The 19,170-nt window shown below is 43.2% G+C and overlaps 3 protein-coding genes across 6 annotated transcripts; 2 read left to right on the top strand and 1 right to left on the bottom strand.

The window, feature by feature from the left end:
- Positions 1–2,288: 2,288 nt before the first annotated feature.
- On the bottom strand, positions 2,289–2,947 carry LOC117731162 (transcription factor HES-5-like). Its single transcript, XM_034533329.1, has 2 exons — positions 2,825–2,947; positions 2,289–2,711 (listed from the first exon to the last, which is right to left on the bottom strand). The coding sequence occupies exons 1-2, from the start codon at positions 2,945–2,947 to the stop codon at positions 2,289–2,291; spliced, it is 546 nt and encodes a 181-aa protein (XP_034389220.1).
- A 3,551-nt stretch (positions 2,948–6,498) lies between these two features.
- Positions 6,499–7,046, top strand: LOC117731244 (transcription factor HES-5-like). The gene is made up of 2 exons (XM_034533465.1): positions 6,499–6,600; positions 6,714–7,046. Exons 1-2 carry the CDS (start codon positions 6,538–6,540, stop codon positions 7,044–7,046), a joined length of 396 nt encoding a protein of 131 aa, XP_034389356.1. The 5' UTR covers positions 6,499–6,537.
- A 1,562-nt stretch (positions 7,047–8,608) lies between these two features.
- Positions 8,609–18,171, top strand: pank4 (pantothenate kinase 4 (inactive)). Of its 4 annotated transcripts, none has more exons than XM_034532469.1 (20): positions 8,609–8,769; positions 9,196–9,278; positions 9,791–9,960; positions 10,537–10,720; positions 10,886–10,978; positions 11,074–11,227; positions 11,405–11,586; positions 11,738–11,819; positions 12,305–12,405; positions 12,574–12,603; positions 13,235–13,390; positions 13,705–13,817; positions 14,195–14,282; positions 14,927–15,078; positions 15,561–15,616; positions 15,741–15,790; positions 16,017–16,121; positions 16,342–16,442; positions 16,586–16,654; positions 16,780–18,171. In XM_034532469.1, exons 1-20 carry the CDS (start codon positions 8,646–8,648, stop codon positions 17,021–17,023), a joined length of 2,337 nt encoding a protein of 778 aa, XP_034388360.1. In that variant the 5' UTR covers positions 8,609–8,645; the 3' UTR covers positions 17,024–18,171. The 4 variants fall into 4 exon arrangements, with proteins under 4 accessions (XP_034388360.1, XP_034388358.1, XP_034388356.1 ...); XM_034532467.1 differs by lacking the exon at positions 12,574–12,603 and adding an exon at positions 12,672–12,677 and having other exon boundaries at positions 9,752–9,960; XM_034532465.1 differs by having other exon boundaries at positions 9,752–9,960.
- Positions 18,172–19,170: the final 999 nt, after the last annotated feature.

The following is a 19,170-nucleotide window of genomic DNA, read 5'->3' as shown; positions in this document are numbered from 1 at the left end:
CAGAGAAGGAGTTGCAGTTCGTTGACTCTGGTTGCATCTCTGAGTGCTGCAGAGAAATAAGCCCTGTTTTGCATTGGGCTGAGCAGATCCACAGGACCTCTGTGGGTTCACTGGAGCTTCAGCAGAAGCCGGAGGAAGGAAGACGAACACTCGGATCCAGAGGCGAAGAAGAAGAAGAAGAAGAAGAAGAAGAAGTAGAATGTGTTGTGCTGCTATTTATGGGATTTATTATTCTTGTGGTTGTGGTTTTTTGTTTCGAACAAGACCACAGAAGATAAATCGGGTCTTTAAACTATGCAGGAATTAGTTAGGACCGAGGTGTTTTTAAAAGGATTTAATTTAATCTTTAAAGTCTATACTGATAAACTGAACCTATTCTTCCTGAGAGAAATACTGTATAGGCTTATGTTGCTACAGTGCCTTACTGCCTTGTTTCAAGGCATATTGAACCGTATATATATCCGAAAACACCATCCTTTCTTCTGAAAGGGGATTTGTTATTGTTTTGTGTATGCCATGTATGCATATTTTTGTTTTTATTTGTATTCATCCAAAGTGGATTGAAATTTGTTTTGTTGCTTTTGCCGACTTGGAGAAAATAAATATGTAAGAAATTGTACGTTTTCTTCCTGTCACCTCATTGAAATCAATGGCGGAGGAATATTTCATTAAAACTCTGACATTCATATTCGTATTCTGTAGATAATTAAATTTTTAAGGTTGTTTGTTTAAGTTCTTAAGTGGAACAAATGTGTTTTAAACACCATGAACAGCAGCGTTGTTTTGCTCCATGACAGGCCGAGTACATTTACTCAAGTACTGTACTTCAGTACACGTTTGAGGTACTTGTACTTTTAACTATTTCCGTTTTCTGCTAAACTTATATCTCAGAGGGCAAATCATGTCCTTTTCTCTCGGATTCGTTTATTAAACAGCTTGATTTACTTAGCAGGTTTTTATTATAAACACAAAAAATGTAATCGACTAATACATAATGTATTATTAATAGTATATTATAAAGTCACCCAGCAGTAGATGAGGTATTTAAGATGAGCTCCACATTCACCAGCTGCATCATTAACATTATTGCATCACTAATTAGAATAATATATTATTCTGAAAAGGCCAATTCTGAATGATGAGGACTTTTACTTTTTATACTCTAAGTATATTTTCACGATGGTACTTTTGTACTTTTACTTGAATGCAGGACCTTTGACTTACATATTATATATTTGTCAGTATTTTTACACTGTGCTACTTTTACTTAAGGGAAAACCTTAAAGGGGAAAACCTGAACAATATGGTGCAAAGACGGATCAGTAAATGATGAGTGATGATGATGATGATGATGCTGTACTATGACCTCATGCATTCACCAGATCTCAGCCCAGTTTATCTCCTCTGGGAGGCTGACTTGTCCCTTTTCTACCATTTGTTTAGAGGAACGGCGTTCATCCCCCATAAAAGAGTTCAACCCGTGTCACTGAGACACAATATGCTGACGTGACCTTTTCTGGCTCATTGTCCATCGGACGGTTGTGACATCTATTCGAGACGTGAAGACCAAACCTCCCGCATCACTGACCAAAACCTGTGTGACCGCTCTCCATGTGATCTTCTGTTTCAAAATACATTTGAAAAACATGCAGCAGATTAAGGTTCTTTAAGTTCAGTGATTTACATAAATGTGGTAAAAAGAAAGAGAAAACAACGTTGTATTTGTTTTGTTTTCGTGATTGTTTTATTGCGCATCACTTGGCTTGAAGGGATACATTCACGTTGATACATTTTCCAAAACAACAAGTCCTTCGTTGAAGGTGTGAGTGCCGTCACTCACAGAGTTATAAATACAGCACATTTGTCTTTATGAAAATGCTAAATGGGTCTGCGAGAAAAGCAGACAGTTGAGATGTTTAAAGAAACGTCAGAAAGGACATTTCAATAAAACAGAATATGTGAACACCACATGTAAATCTGAAACATGTTCGACATGATCAACTGCGTCTCCTAAAGGGAGTAAAAGTACATACATCATTGTCACTGTAGCTGACAACATAAAGGCATTCCCTTGGGGAGCGGTACGGTTTACTTCACAGAGTAAAAGATGAATAACTGATTTCCTTTGACAAACAAAGTGGGACCAGAACTGCAAATATCACAGAAACACAGAATGTGACCTTTACAAAAGGTAACACAAGTTATACACGTTACAGTAACATATGCAAATAACTCTTCCATCTGAGACGACCACAAGAACCAGGACGAGGTTATAAAAGTCCTTGGATCTACCATGGCCTCCAGAGGGCGCTGTTGACTGGACTCTTCTCTTTGCTGATGCTGGTCTGGACTGTGGAGCTCAGAGGAGAGAAGTCAGCCTCTCTCAGGCTCTTATCAGAGGAAGACTGCAGCTTGTTGAAGTGGTTCATCAGTCTTCTCTTGGACTGTGTCTTCCCCTGCTCCTTGGACAGGAAGTGTGTCACCTCTTGGACACATCTGGAGTAGCCCTGACCAACAGCTGCAGAGTCCACAGCTTGATTCTGCTGCTGCAGTCGTCTCAGGACACAAACGGTCATCTCCAGGATGTCTGCTTTCTCCAGCTTGGAGTCTGGCTGCTGTTTGAGGAACTCTGGATCCAGGAGAGACTTGAGCTGCTCAATGCTGCTGTTGATTCTCTCTCTGCGTAACTTCTCCACCAGAGGCTTTCTGATCTGGAGAAAGAGGAACAAGGTCATTAATACACTTATTCTGGACTATAGAGTTAGCATGAAGAAGGACAGCTTCTCATCAACAACATTTACATCTTCTCGAATCTTTAATTTACCTTGTGGGTCAGAGTCAGATGCTCCTGAGAATTGGTCATTGCTGCAGTGATTGTAGGAGCCATGTCTGGATCTCTGTGCTGTAGAGGTCTCTGTAGAGAGAATCTGATCTCTGCTGGCTCCATCCCTCCTATTTATAGTCCCACATCTCCATATGAATGTGTGGGTCTTGGTCTAGTTGGTGTTTCCCACAGTCTCAGCCAATCAGAGAGCTTGGTGAGACAAAGAGGGCTGCAGCACGCTGAATGGTTTTATTGCCCGTGGGGACAATGGTTAGATCTCAGGGGAGCAGGTGGAGGACTGGGGGGGTGATGGAGGGAGACTCTCAGAGCTCTGTGTGAATCTGGGAAAGTGGTGACCCTGTAGAGAGCAGATCTGCTGCCTGATGCTGGGATCAATGACTTTGACTGAGCACACGCTCATCAACCCATCACACACGTGGGAGAATTACATGTTGTCTTAAATTTACAACTGACCTCGCATTTATTTCTGTTTAATATAAAGACAATGTATGAAACCTACCAGTATCTAAGACATAACAAAAATAGAAGTTCTCAAAGACGGAAAAGAAAACAAGCAGAAAGCTCTAATACTGAAGAGGATAATAATAAAATATGGATGTTACAGACTCTGCAGTTGAGGTGGTAGTCAAAGTAAACTTAAAGTGACACCCTTTTGGATGCAGTGGGGCTTTAAAAAAAAGCCTTTGATCACGTTTTAAATATATTTTGATTGCAGGCTATTAAAAATGAACTTCAAAATGTAAAGTCTCATTGCAGCCTAACTAGCTAACTGATCAATTCAGGCCTTTCATCCATCCCGTCAACATAAACAGTCGGGAATGCAGGAGGAACGGTTTGATCGTAAAAAAAAAAAGAAAGAAGAAATAAAAAAGGGCCTTTTGAATGTCCATTAATCCTCAGCATGTCTGCATTCCTGAGAGACGTTTTACAAAAGCCTGGTAATGACGAGCCGAGATGACAGGAATTCCCATTCGGAGGCAGTGAGACAAAACTCGTAAACTGACTCCATAATTAATGTGATGTGCAACCAGACACACTTCTTTTGTTCCTGAGGGCGCTGAATGGAGCGAGTGTGGGAAAGCAGAGAAAACTCACTCACAGAGGGAGGGACAAAAGAGAGGCACAAAGACGTCTGTGAGCGGGGGAGCACTTCTTCAACACTACATTTTATATATATATATATATATATATATATATATATATATATATATATATATATATATATATATTTTAACTCGCTAGACTTCATAGTATATGTAGTTTGATCATATGTTTAAATATTCGCAATAAAATAACCCACTTAAGACATTTTTGTTGTTGTTTGTCGAAAGAAATTCGATTTTTATTTTTATTAAAATCTATACTGTCTAATTACAGTATTTGTCTGTTTTTCTAAAAAAAAAAAGGTATCGTTAAAAAAATGTGCTAAATGCGTTTTAATCCAAAAATACACAGCCTCAAACTTTTGAATAAAGAAGATAAAACAACTTTAACCCTCCTTGTTTAGCATTTCTACACAGTATATTAATAAGTGACACGATACAGCAGATGTAAGTGTTTACTAACTATAATTCATTGAGGCGTGTGTCAAAACAGATAATGGATGATAATGCTGTATGATAAATCATCGCAAATATAGGACACATGTTATAATATTGGATAAATACTGTACAATATAAACACTTCAAAATGTCCTTTTAGCTGCTTACAACTACATCACAATGTGTTTTAAACCATGTATTAAAAGTTTAAAAAACAATATATATATATATATATATATATGCAGTTGAAAGCTCTGAAAATCTGCACCCTATAAATACATGTCCATTTGACTGGTTGTTACATTCCCAGTCATAATATTGGTGTTTATTCCCTCTCGTCTCCTAATTGAGGAGTGTCTCGACAACAAACGTCGCCCTCGAGGGAGAGCTGGGAGCTGCTGGTGTGGCGACGAATTAGCATTTAACAAGGCACATGCCCCATTGTGGAGCTCCGCCAGGGGACCGAGTGTGGGAACGCCGTGAGAGCAGAGTCCCAGTCCGGCGTGATGAGCATCCTCAACCCCGCCGGCACCTCACTGGCCTCCGAGGGGAGCTGGCACACTTTCCCCTCTCCTCGTCCTCCTGTGTTTCCTTCTCTCTCTCTCTCTCTCTCTCTCTCTCTCTCTCTCTCTCTCTCTCTCTCTCTCTCTCTCTCTCTCTCTCTCTCTCTCTCTCTCTCTCTCTCTCTCTCTCTCTCTCTCTCTCTCTCTCTCTCTCTCTCTCTCTCTCTCTCTCTCTCTCTCTCTCTCTCTCTCTCTCTCTCTCTCTCTCTCTCTCTCTCTCTCTCTCTCTCTCTCTCTCTCTCTCTCTCTCTCTCTCTCTCTCTCTCTCTCTCTCTCTCTCTCTCTCTCTCTCTCTCTCTCTCTCTCTCTCTCTCTCTCTCTCTCTCTCTCTCTCTCTCTCTCTCTCTCTCTCTCTCTCTCTCTCTCTCTCTCTCTCTGGTCCCAACTCTATATGACTTCTGCCAACTTATTTTCCACTTAGTTTATAAGGTCATTATTTCAATGTAGGCCCTTTTATGTTTATTCTATTGACCAGAGAGACGAGGGTCATAAAGACTTTGGACATACGTGCACCTTTTGTTATTTGGGGGAAAACCTTTGAGAGAAAGAGGCACGGCGGTTATGTTTTAAGTTTTAGCTGTAACCTCATTTCCATTTAAATCCCCCGTCACTTTGTGGACATTAAATACACGCCGTCATTGTTTCCTTCCAGGTGGTTCGTGGCGCCCAGTTGTGGCCTTCTCCCAGCTGAGGGCCTCCAGCCGCCATGTGAGCCATTCACACTGGTTCTGTGGTGAAGTGACCACAGCTCCCAGTGTGAGGAGCGGAGCCAGTCTTCAACTCACTGAAGAACGAGACGGTTTCAGCGAAATGAGCTTGACTTTACTGTATTAATAACTTTTCACAATATAATAGATTGGCGTGTTTGCTTAAACATCTTGAGGTGTTCATAATAATGAAGTCTACAAAAACATTGGTTTTTTTTCCATAACATGACTGGTAAGAAAACATCCAAAATAATATGTGTCTTAAGGTAAGTATTCAAATTGTATCTTTCTTTACATCAAACTTTCCAGTTTCCCTCCTGTGTATTATATTTTTACAGAAGAGGTTTGCTCATACATCATCCATAGTCTGAATATTTTATTCCGAAAAATATGTCAACTGGCACACTTTCATGGTGATATCACTTAGATTTGCATAATATGAATTTAACATGCCAAAATGGAACAATAATTAAAGGTATGAAGGTGTTTTTAGGACACTCTCCCAGCGGGTCTCCCTCGGGATGATGAGCGTGTGCTCAGTCAAAGTCATTGATCCCAGCATCAGGCAGCAGATCTGCTCTCTACAGGGTCACCACTTTCCCAGATTCACACAGAGCTCTGAGAGTCTCCCTCCATCACCCCCCCAGTCCTCCACCTGCTCCCCTGAGATCTAACCATTGTCCCACAGGAATTAAGAGCGATAAGTGTGCTGCATCCCTCTTTGTCTCACCAAGCTCTCTGATTGGCTGAGACTGTGGGAAACACCAACCAGACCAAGACCCACACATTCATATGGAGATGTGGGACTATAAATAGGAGGGATGGAGCCAGCAGAGATCAGATTCTCTCTACAGAGACCTCTACAGCACAGAGATCCAGACATGGCTCCTACAATCACTGCAGCAATGACCAATTCTCAGGAGCATCTGACTCTGACCCACAAGGTAAATTAAAGATTCAAGAAGATGTAAATGTTGTTGATGAGAAGCTATCCTTCTTCATGCTAACTCTATAGTCCAGAATAAGTGTATTAATGACCTTGTTCCTCTTTCTCCAGATCAGAAAGCCTCTGGTGGAGAAGTTACGCAGAGAGAGAATCAACAGCAGCATTGAGCAGCTCAAGTCTCTCCTGGATCCAGAGTTCCTCAAACAGCAGCCAGACTCCAAGCTGGAGAAAGCAGACATCCTGGAGATGACCGTTTGTGTCCTGAGACGACTGCAGCAGCAGAATCAACAGCAGAGAAGACTGATGAACCACTTCAACAAGCTGCAGTCTTCCTCTGATAAGAGCCTGAGAGAGGCTGACTTCTCTCCTCTGAGCTCCACAGTCCAGACCAGCATCAGCAAAGAGAAGAGTCCAGTCAACAGCGCCCTCTGGAGGCCGTGGTAGACACCTACAGCCTGGAGCTACTGCCAGACACACTGAGATGACCACATTGGTCAAAAGTTATTATCAGACACATTATTCTGAAATGCAAAAGAGTTGTCCGTGGACATTGTTTTAATTAACCTGAAGGTCACATTGAACGTAAACATTTCCATTTATTTTTGGGAATATTTTTTAAAAGAAAATTAAAATCACATTTTGGTGAAAATATTGAGGAGCATAACATTGTATTCTGTGAATACAAAATATCCTTGTATTGATTTATTAACATAATCAAAAGTTTAGCCAATATTGGCAAAAATGATCACCACTGCCTTAAAGTCCTCTTCTACATCAAGATTGATTCAGTGACATGGAATTTATTTACTTTTTACTTTGTAAAAGATTATTGACCCATGTTGAGTCTTGAATTTTTCTGTTATGTCACCAACATGTTCCGTTGTATGCAAATGCATATCCGGAAGTTATTTTCTCTCAGTGTAAGAGAGTTGCTTCACTCTGTTTAGCTTGTACTAAACGATTCCCTGTGTACTGAAGCTGTTCACATATACTCTATTTGAGTACAACGCCTTGAACTACACGTTATTTTTTACTGTGATGCATCATCACCACCAGTGCCTCTATGATGTGACCCATTCAATATTTTTTGAATAAAAAACATCAACCGAATCTGGAGCTGTGTCATTTTGTAATTCATCAACAACATTATTCTGTATCCCTAAGTCTATTTTTCTCAATGGTCACTTTATATTTTTATTTTGGTCTGGCAGTGCCCTCTAGTGGTTGGTTTGTGTATGTGCAATTCAACTGTAGTTGTAAAATACAAAAACAGATTTAGGGTTGGTAAACACATCTTATTCCACTTTGTATTATCGTTTTTTGTTTCATTAACTGCTCCATTTCATCATCAAATGGAAATATTCGACATGTCTTGTGCATCATTTATACACATGTTAGACAACTCGTGATCTCCATTAGGATTTGAAAATTAAGTATTGTGGGTACAAAGTCAAAGTAAATGAGTTATGAATTGTCTGCCAAAGGGTCAAAGTTCAACAGGCAAAACAAGTAGTTGAGAGAAGTGGCATGCTGCAGTAGTTGTCATTTATAATAGCTTTTTCAGAAGTAAAAGAAAAAGTGGTTTGGTAAAATCATAGTAATTATTTATTATTTATTTTAGTCTATAGCTGCACATAATTACTATGAGAAACACACAATAAAAGCTCATCATCCATTGTCAAATCGAAAGAATAATAAGCAAAACATGTACCAGTTACGCCTCAAAATCACAGTCCTGTCAGGACTCCTTTTTATTTGTAATAATTCGTGACAGTTGAGAGTAGACGTGGAAATAATACGTAAAGACGATACGTAATTTACAAATGTATTCGTTTCTTTAGATGTTAATCAAGTTAATTAAAAGAGTTTAAAAAAAAACTATTTAGCAAAAGAAAAGGGTTAATTAACAGAGGCCGAAGCGTTCACAGGAACACTCACACGCCTCACAGTGCACGCGGATGCTGATTGGACGACTGCTGGGGGGGTGCCGCGCACGTACGCACGGGCGCGGCGCGCACGCAGAGTCAGACCGTTGCCGCGACCATGGCGGAATGGAGTGGACTCCACAGCAGCACAAGTAGACACACCATGGACAAAAGCATCACTCTCCCACCCGACGAGATATTCCGCAACCTGGAGAACGCGAAGCGGTTCGCGATAGACATAGGTACCCGGGGAATATGCACGTTTTTTGTCTATTCGTTCAGCCACTTCCGCCTTCACGTCGCCTTGACAACACGTGACTGCTAAGAGAACGTAAACAAGACGGAAGCTAACCATGTCAGCTTCGGATTCGTGTCTAATTCGGAGTTTGTTTGACAGTAGGGGTCTGTTCGCCTCCGAGTCGGAAGTCTGGTGAGGTTTCTGGGGGATCTTTAGCTGACTTTAATTCAAATAAATCCCGGGCTAACTTTGACAAGTCTTGGTGTTAGCTGCTAGCTAGCTAGCTAGCTAGCTAGCTTGTGTTGGTGTGTGTCTGTGTGTCTCTGTTTAGCTCGCAGCCTCACAGCTTAGGAGTCTTGTTTCTCAATGTTCTGCCCAGTGGCTAACGGGCTTCTTATCGGACACGGTCCGTGCTGTCTTGCTTGCACAGGGGGGTCTCTCACAAAGCTCGCCTACTACTCGACCGTCCAGCACAAGGTGGCCAAAGTACGATCCTTCGACCACGCGACAAAGGTAATAATGCACCTTATCTGTGTTACGTCACTTTCTGCTATAGCTGTGACGCCCCGGGGTCACATATTGGCACACATAACCTGTTCCGCTCCAGCAGAGGTTATGTCTACATGCATAAACGCCTTGTATTATAGTGTATTATAATGATGCCATGGGAATATTACTGAAGAGACGGAGATGGTGTAAGTGTAAGTGGCTGCAGGAGTTAATGCGTTCTAAACTGTTTTAAGAAATCTTATGTATGCTTAATGACAATGAAAATAAAAGAATCTTGGTTTTATCAAACATAAAGTTTAGTACCACAGGCTACCAGTCCAAGCTGTGGAGACATTGGTAGGTCTATGCATTTTCAAATGCGTATGTATTTCATTATATTTAATGTTCTGTCAGTTTGAGTGATACTAGCAGTTTATAATGAAGTGCTCACCCATTTCTGCTCTTGCGTGTCCGTCCCATGCGTGTGTGTCCCTCAGGAGGCCACCAGTGACGAGCTCTATGAAATATCTGTGCAGGAAGAGGTCACTGCACGGCTGCACTTCATCAAGTTTGAAAATGCCTACATTGAAACGTGCTTGGACTTCGTCAGGGACCACCTGGTCAACACGGACACCAAAGTCATCAAAGCCACAGGCGGAGGGGCGCACAAGTTCAAAGAGCTCATTGAGAGGAAACTGGGGCTCAGGTGAGTCTTGTTTCTGTGCTCGTAGACACTGGTGGTGCAAATTTAAACAGGAAAGGGAGGAGAAGATCTGACATATTCAGGAAGACCCACAACAGAGCATTCACGTTGTCTGTTCAGCTAACAGGTTGAATAGTTTGACTTTTATTTCTTCAGACACATGATATAATATTATATGCAGGTATAATCCTCGCAGTTCAAAAGTCACTCGTGGTTAAAAAAACATAGATTAATATGTTCCAAGGTTTCCAAAAACGAGAAGAAGACCGTGTATCACTTTGTCTTATTTTAGGCCTTTTTGATTACATTTTGTGACGCAGTCAATCCAACATTTAAATGTGTACATAACATTCCTCAACACAGCATGAAAGGTGGGAACAAACATGTATGACTTGCTGTTGTCCATCTTGGGAGCTTGAGTCTCAGTTTAGTAATTCAACATGCAGAATTAATAATATTGTCCAAGCAAAAGAGATTGCGCGTCTTGCAGAATGATTTACCGGACGGAGGACACACCAGTTGGTCTATATATATATATATATATATATATATATATACACACTTTTTTTTCCGCGGCAGAGTGGACAAAGAGGACGAGATGACCTGTCTCATCAAGGGCTGTAACTTCGTGCTGAGGAACATCCCCCACGAGGCCTTTGTGTACGCCAAGCACGCCGACTCCGAGTTCCGCTTTCAGACCACCCAACCTGACATCTTCCCGTACCTGCTGGTGAACATCGGCTCCGGCGTGTCCATCGTCAAGGTAATAATAATAATATAAAGCAGAGCAGTCGGGGATTAGTCGTTTCATTTATAAGCCCAGTGGCATAAAATGATTTGGTAGTTATTTTGTTGATGTGCAGCTTTTTTTTTTAATCGTAGTAAACATAATAAAAGGCAACGTCTCGTTCTTCTCCCTCTTCAACAGGTCGAATCGGAGGACAAATTTGAGCGAATAGGAGGAAGCTCAATAGGCGGAGGGACATTCTGGGGCCTTGGAGCGTTGCTCACCAAAACAAAGGTTTCCTAAATGACTGTGCTCTAGTTTTGCTGTCCGGCGATTTAGTTTGTCCCCGTTAAACCTTGTGAATGTTTCTTTTTTTTCTCTCACCGTAGAGATTTGACGAGCTGCTACAGTTGGCCTCCAAAGGGCAGCACACGAGCGTCGATATGCTCGTCAAAGACATCTACGGAGGATCTTACGGGTCTTTGGGCTTGACTGGAGATCTCATTGCGAGTAGTTTTGGAAAATCTGCTACCGCTGACAAAGGTGACGCGCTGGATCATTGATTTCAAGGCTGTCCAGTAGCCTAATAAATATAAATATATATATATAAACACACACATACTACTGAGGAAGAGTTCCGCTGTTGTTCTGTCCATGTTTCAGTGGCACGTCTTAAATATTCAGTGTGGATGTTTTATATGACTCCGTTCTGAATCGCAGGGTTCCCTAAAGAAGACATGGCCAAGAGCCTCCTGCACATGATCAGCAACGACATCGGGCAGCTGGCCTGTCTGTATGCCAAACTCCACAACCTGTCCCGAGTGTACTTCGGAGGCTTCTTCATCAGAGGACACCCCGTCACCATGCACACCATCACCTACAGCATCAACTTCTTCACCAAGGCAAGGCCGTAAAGCAAAACTGAACACGTTGCGTCGCGAGGACGACACGTGTCTCGGTGCTCTGCAAGAGTCCCCTGAACTTGTTATCAGCTGAACTTCACCTTCAACACAGTTTTGTTACGTCATCGCCGTCTTTTTTTTTTTGTTGTAGGGTGAAGTTCAGGCCTTGTTTCTCAGACACGAAGGCTATCTCGGAGCCATCGGAGCATTCCTTAAAGGAGCAGAGGAGGACAGTAAGGAAGAAAAAAAACAGCACAAAAGCACAATATTGTCCTCAGTTTGCTGTCAACAGGGTTTACGCTATATGTTGATAGATAATACGAGAAAGATAAGTATTTTAGCAGTTTTCCTCTATGCAAAAATAACGTTGCTGATAAAAGCAGGTACTTTGTGGTCACTATAGCTTTCACACACATTATGCATGTGATCACTTCGCCACACACCACTGAAAACTCGTGCTTGAGGGAGACATCAGGCATCAGGTCCGAATAAAATCTTTTAACTTCACTCGTGAAAGGACTGAACCGACAGTTTAACACATTTAACTAACTGCCATGGCAGAATGTAACAGAGCTACCAAGGACCAACAATAGCCTAATGTTTGTATGAAAATAACACATTTCAAGCCAGCTAGCTTTTTATTTTGTTTAAATACTTAAATGGTAAACACACAATAATTCAAACGTTAACCATGAATGTATAACTTGTACCCGTCTAGATCCAAACCAGTACAGTTGGGGGGAGAATTACGCGGGAAGCTCTGGCCTGATGAGCGTTTCTCCAGACATGAATCCAATGCAACGTGCACGTAGCGGAACGGTGAGTCTGCACTAAACAGACCATCATGAACCACCGGGAGCCCCCTTGAACCTCACGACCTGGGGTTTTTATTTTTATTTCACCCACTTTCTCTCCCTTTTCTTCCAGAAGTCATCACATATCTGATATTTTTTAATCTTAATTTTAATTTATGTATCTCCTGTATAGAATCCTCGTCATCACTGTCATCACACAAAGGCATTTATTAATCTTTCTTTTCATTTCCTCTCCACACACTCCTCTGTCTACCTAACCCTCTCCTTCAGTTTCCAGTAAGTATCTCCGTCTGCTTCACTGGTGTGCACTGGTTTGGTAACTTTAGTAGTTAGATATGTCACTTTGTTCACTGCTGGTTTATTTTTTTTTTACTGAAAGTCTTCGCCACAGCTTTGTCTGTAACTAACTTGTTTTTTCATGGCCAAATTATGCGCTGGAAAATAACACGGTTTGATGTTCTCGACGGCCGCTTTGCTTTCTGGTTCCTGGGCGTGATCCTTTGATCATGCTGGTCGCCCCCGAAGTTCCTGCTTTTCCCAAACTTGGTTCTCACGAGTGCAAAGCGAATGAAATAATAGCTCATCTTTGGTGACTTACCACGAGAGTCGTCCTTTTAACGGAGGATCGATTGTGTTCGAAAACCTTTCCTCCCTTTTTCTTGCATCCTGCATCTTCCTCTCTGCTGTTTTTCTTCTCTTTTTAATAAGAAAAAAGAAATACTAACACGACTGAAATATGCCCTGTGCTCTGACGTTTGAGGAGCGGCGGCCGAGTTCACGAACGAGACCGACAGCGTTGTGTGTCTTCTCCGCCTCCTTTTTGTTGTGTCTAGTTCGACATGCTGGAGATGGACCGCCTGGAGAGGAAGCTGGTGAATCTGCCTCTGCTGCAGGACGCCTCGTCTTACATCCCAGACACCGTGGACCTGGCGGAGGACGCCCTGGCCCGCGAATACTGGCTGTACTGCTTCGAGGAGGCCCTCGACGGGGTAGGGTGGAAATTAGGACGTTGCCGTACAGAAAGGAAAAAACAATGATGAAATGATAATGAATTTCACGAGTGAATGAGCAGCTTTTAAACGGATAATCTGCCGTACTTAAATCTCACTTAAATTGCTCCGTTCTTGTTTTGATGAAGACTTTCTATTGTCTACGCGATATTAAAACAAAAATAATCTCAGAAATGGACGGTACATTTGGTGTTTACAAGTCAGCTTTTTGACGGCAGAGGTCGTGAACATGGCTGATCATACGTGGTTCTTGTGTGTGTGTGTGTGTGTGTGTTTTTTTTTTCCCGGAGCAGGTGGTGAAGAGAGCTTTAGCGAGTCAGCCCGACATGCCGGAGGCGGCCGAGCGAGCCGAGAAGTTCCGACAGAAATACAGACACAAGCTTCAGACCCTCCGTCACCAGCCTTTGTAAGAAGAACTGCTTTGTTTTTGTTGTTGTTTTCTTTTGCATGCGAGGCTTACCTGTTTGACCCAGAGGTTGCTTCTAGTCGACTAAACCTTGAGTCTTTGCTTCAACGTCTGCGTTAGCTTCATTCTTTATACCGGCTGTAATCCATGTCGATGAAGAAGGGAAGACTGTTGAAATACGTTAGCAAAAAATGCCATATTTTTTTAGACTCAATATTTTCAGACACTGTCAGCTTGGCAATGTGTTTTTTGTTGTTGTTGTTCTCGTCAATGCCAGTAACAATGTGAAAAGTACTCTGCATGAACCGCCCCTGTTGTTGTTGTTGTGTGAATGTTTTTCTCTCCGGCTAACGTAGAGTGCTTCTCTTCTCACCCAGTGCTTATGGATCGCTCACGGTCAGAAGTCTGTTAGACACGAGGGAACACTGTTTAAACGAGTTCAACTTTCCTGATCCCTACTCTAAGGTCTGGGCCAAATCCATCCACCTTTTTTCTTTTCTTTCGTGTGCTACACAGCTGCTCTGGCTCTCATCCGATTCATGTTTTCACACATGTCTCGTGGTGACGATCTCGTTCCACCTCCCAAATCTATTTTTAGCCGAGCGAAAGCGAACGTGTTCTCAAAGTGACATTTTCTCGTGTGTGTGTGTGTGTGTGTGTGTGTGTGTGTGTGTGTGTGTGTGTGTGTGTGTGTGTGTGTGTGTGTGTGTGTGTGTGTGTGTGTGTGTGTGTGTGTGTGTGTGTGTGTGTGTGTGTGTGTGTGTGTGTGTGTGTGTGTGTGTGTGTGTGTGTGTGTGTGTGTGTGTGTGTGTGTGTGTGTGTGTGTGTGTGTGTGTGTGTGTGTGTGTGTGTGTGTGTGTGTGTGTGTGTGTGTGTGTGTGTGTGTGTGTGTGTGTGTGTGTGTGTGTGTGTGTGTGTGTGTGTGTGTGTGTGTGTGTGTGTGTGTGTGTGTGTGTGTGTGTGTGTGTGTGTGTGTGTGTGTGTGTGTGTGTGTGTGTGTGTGTGTGTGTGTGTGTGTGTGTGTGTGTGTGTGTGTGTGTGTGTGTGTGTGTGTGTGTGTGTGTGTGTGTGTGTGTGTGTGTGTCACCCCCCCCTCTGCTCTGTTGCAGATCAAACAGAGGGAGAACGACATGGCTCTCAAGTACTACCAGAAGGTGGTGAAGTCTCTGGAGGAGCTGAGCTGGGAGGAGAGACAGTTCGCCCTGATCCGGGGTGTCCTGGCCGGGAATGTCTTCGACTGGGGAGCCAAGGCCGTGTCAGAGTGAGCGGGGTTCATGTGTTTGGTATCCTGGTGGATCCTTGGCCTTTGGTTCCTGTATCTTGGTCTTTTCATGCTGCTACAGGGAGTTTTTTCCACTCCTGTGTTAGTGTGTCCAACGCTGCGTTTAGCCAGACGGCCAACAGTTGGAATGAAAGTAAACGGAATTACAAATGTTTTAAAGTACTGCAGTGCTGCTTACAATCCATCCAAATGAAGAATGTTTCTGTTGCAGTAATAACCAGAACCGCCTGTCTCTTTAAGAAATACCGACGGGCTCCTGTGTCGTAGCTTTAATGTATCAAACTGCTGTTTTCAGCCTTTTCAAGTATGGAGATTTCCTGCTTTTTCTCTGTTTTTTCTATCATTTTTGACTGAAATCTCTTTTGGTTAAGACTGGCAGTACAAGACATTTTAAAGACGTTGACCCTGTAATCCAAACACCCGGTCTAACCTTTGCACATGTTGTTTTTGATGTCGTGCAGCGTACTGGAGTCGGAACCCGAGTTTGGCTTTGAGCAGGCGAAACGAAAGTTGGAAGGTATCCCAAGTATTTCTCTTCTTTGTGTTTGCCCTTGAATCCTTTTGACTCGGGAGAAAACGGAGCGGAAGAGTCGTCGGAGGAAAGTCCCACCGATTGATTTGTTTTTGTTTTTCTCCTCCAGAGCGGCCGTGGCTCGTTGACTCCTATGACCAGTGGTTCGAGAGACTAAAGGTCAGGCTCTTTCTTATTCATAGTCACATTATTAGTGAGAGGTTTTATTAGGAGCGTGACAACGTTTAGCACGACCAAGCATACCATGCTGTCAGCACAGACGCAACCATCGTACGATTTAAGCACAAAGAGAAAATATATTTCCAACGCTTGCGACATTGTTTCTGTGTTGTGTGCTCTTGACGATGAGTGCTTGAATACAATCCATCCTGGTTTTCTCTTGCAGGGTCCTCCTCATAAGTGTGCCTTGTTTTTCGTAGATAATAGTGGACTAGACATCATTCTAGGGGTGATGCCTTTTGTCAGAGAGCTTCTCTCTCGAGGAACGGAGGTAAGAAACTCTTTTAAACTCTCTCACGTCATTTAAAAAAAAAAAAGACGCCCGTGCCATTTAATCCTAATTTCCCCGATAGGAATAAAAGATAAATGCAAAGAAAATCAATGCTGACCAGCTTTCAACTGTAATCTTGCTGTGGTTCTCTCAGTGATGAGGACATCTTTTAACTTTCTATTTATTTGCCAGTCTAACTCTTCTGTCCGTGGCTCCTCAGGTTGTGTTGGCCAGCAACTCGGCCCCGGCTTTAAACGACGTAACGAACGGCGAACTGCAGATATTGACCGAAAGCATCGCTGCTATGGATCCAGTGATCCAGTGAGTGAAGTATAGTGCATCTGACCATGTATTAGCTTTTTAAAAGCATCATCATATCCTGAGTAGTCCCTATGATACAGTGTTTTCTGTTTACTGATCTCATGATTTCACACCTAAAAACCTGTGGTGTGCTTGTTGCTCAGGGCTGGTCTGAGGGAGGACAGGTTGACGTTGGTCCAAAGTGGTTCCAGTTCACCCTGCCTGGATCTGAGGTGGGTTGTTACGCAATATCACGTTCGACATTTCTAAGTAATATTCAGCCTGATTTACCTCGAATGCATCTGACCCCAGTGGGAGGGTGAACTCACTGTGAAACCAACCTCTTGTCCTCCCGTAGTCGTCTGGACAAAGTGCTGGCGATGGTGGTGCGGGAGCGAAAGACCGACCTGGTGATCATCGAGGGGATGGGCCGAGCCATCCACACCAACTACTACGCCATGCTCAGCTGCGAGAGCCTCAAGATGGCCGTCATCAAGAACTCGTGGCTGGCCGACCGCCTGGGAGGAAAGCTGTTCAGCGTGGTCTTCAAGTACGAGGTGCCGGCGGCCGGCCACGACTCCGAGGCACTGACGCCGCCGTGACGGAGCTCGAGTCGGGGGGGGGGGGCGGGGCGGGACGGAGCGGCGAAGTCCGGCAACCGAGTACGGATTAGCTCTGAATGCCAGGATGTTGGTTCTCCTGCTGCCACGCGGGGAATGAATGGAGAGTTTTAAAAGGGTGATCATAGTTATTTCTTCTTTTTTTTTTTTTTTTTTACATTTCATTCTCAAACATCGTTGATTTCAGTTTGCTTTCTTGCCGGTCCAATATCCCCACGTCCGATCACTTGGTTTGCTATACCATCTTCACCGCTTATTGATCTCGATCAACATCTGCAGTTTTTTTGGGTTTTTTTGTGCTCCGTCTTCAGCGGCTGCTGCGTTCGCTAAACTCAAACAGTTATTCAACCGTTATGACGGATGAGATCATCAGCTTGTGGAGGGGGAAAAAAATCAATGAGAGACCTTCATTTTTCATCAGTTATCGACACGCGCTGCCAACACAACGCAGTGTGTGTGTGCACCCGTAGCAGCAAATGTGTGTGTGTGAGAAAGAGAAAGAGAGAGAGACCGTCACTGTTAACACTTTTTACATGAAGTGTATTTATTGTGCCTTGAGGCCAATATGATTAATGCGTTATTCACTTATTGCTTTTAATTCCTGTCGCAGGTGAAACGCAGCACAAATATCTACTTTTGTTTCCCAGCATTCTCACGCCATAGACGAGGAGGAGTCTCCTGTTGTATTATTATTATTATTATTATTATTATTATTATTATTACCGCAAGTGAATGAATTAAGATTAAGAAATGAATCGTTGTAGCGATTCAGGTGTTGGATCAGTGGGGGAGAAGCAGCACTTTGTCCCAGAGTGAGTTGGCCTTGTTCCTCCACCAGGTGGCAGTATTCTACTGTGAGTTTCTTCTTGTTCGTCTTTCTTTCAACTCATGATTTCTCAAATCTTTACCAATGTGCTTGGTGTGAAAAATGAACGCGGCACATTTCAGGTTGAATATTTCCAACCGCGGATCGACTGTAATTTTTTCTGGCGCTGTCATCCATCCCGAAATCGATCAATCGATAAACAAACCTCAGACAAACTGAGATCACTTCAGTTCAGCACATCAAGCATAACCGTGTGTATAATTCTCCTGACAATCGATTTTAATTAAATGGTGAAAACTCTTTATTTCATTTCTTTTTTTTTTAATGTGCCAGTGTGTTCATTTCTCTGCACGTATCGGGGGAGGTTGCAGCCGCGGAGAGGATAGCTGTCCCATATTTCTTTTTTTTTAAAAGAAGCCCAACCTGCCCTTGGCGATATAGAAGCTCGGCACCCTGGTATGCGGCGGTTGATGCCTGCTGGGGAGCTGAGGGCTGATGATGCATGAGGAGGCCTGGCAGGGGGTCCTCATGCATCTCCTCTCGCTCATCGCTCTGACTGCCAAAACGCACACACACACACACACACACACACACACACACACACACCGGTTCTGCAAGACACCCTCGTGGGTTTAGTGACATCTATGGTTGATGTGTGTAAGCTCTGCTCTGGTTTTACACTCGCGGGCGCGTTACGGGACAAAGGACGCCCGACGACGAGCCACCTCTGCAGGTGAAACCCGAACTCTTCATTATTCTCGACAGTAAACTATCCAACTTTCCAAATCGCAGGCGAGTCTCGTCGTAAACACCCCGATACCAGCAGGCCCTGAGAAAACAGTGCAGCATTGACTGCGACTGTTTGCATAACACTAATTACTGTAGTTACAGTAAACACTGATTTCAAAAGACGTGTTTTTTTTTTCTTCCCCCCTCCAGCTTAGAAATCCACACACGGTAGCTGAACCTTTTGTTGGCTCCCGAGTAACAATAACACCAATTTGATTGGTCACATGACCTGAAACGTACAATACGGCACTTTGTGCGTCTCCACTTTTCTGGATACATGTAAATACAGTGAGTTCCTTGTGTTCTCGTGGGTAATTCATACCGTGTGTGTGTGTGTGTGTGTGTGTGTGTGAGAGAGAGAGAATGATTTGCTCTGCTGAATGCGTTAGTCTGAATGTCGCAGTGCAGTGAGCTCCATCCTTCTGTCAGGTATCGTAAAACAGGAGTCATAAAGCACTAAAGAGGCCTTCGGACGCCACACATTCCTCTGGTTCTCGTTGTGATAAAGGGGTGC

The sequence above is a fragment of the Cyclopterus lumpus genome, chromosome 5 (genome assembly GCF_009769545.1).
Source record: "Cyclopterus lumpus isolate fCycLum1 chromosome 5, fCycLum1.pri, whole genome shotgun sequence".
NCBI lineage: Eukaryota > Metazoa > Chordata > Actinopteri > Perciformes > Cyclopteridae > Cyclopterus > Cyclopterus lumpus.
This window is presented reverse-complemented; position numbering and strand designations above follow the sequence as displayed.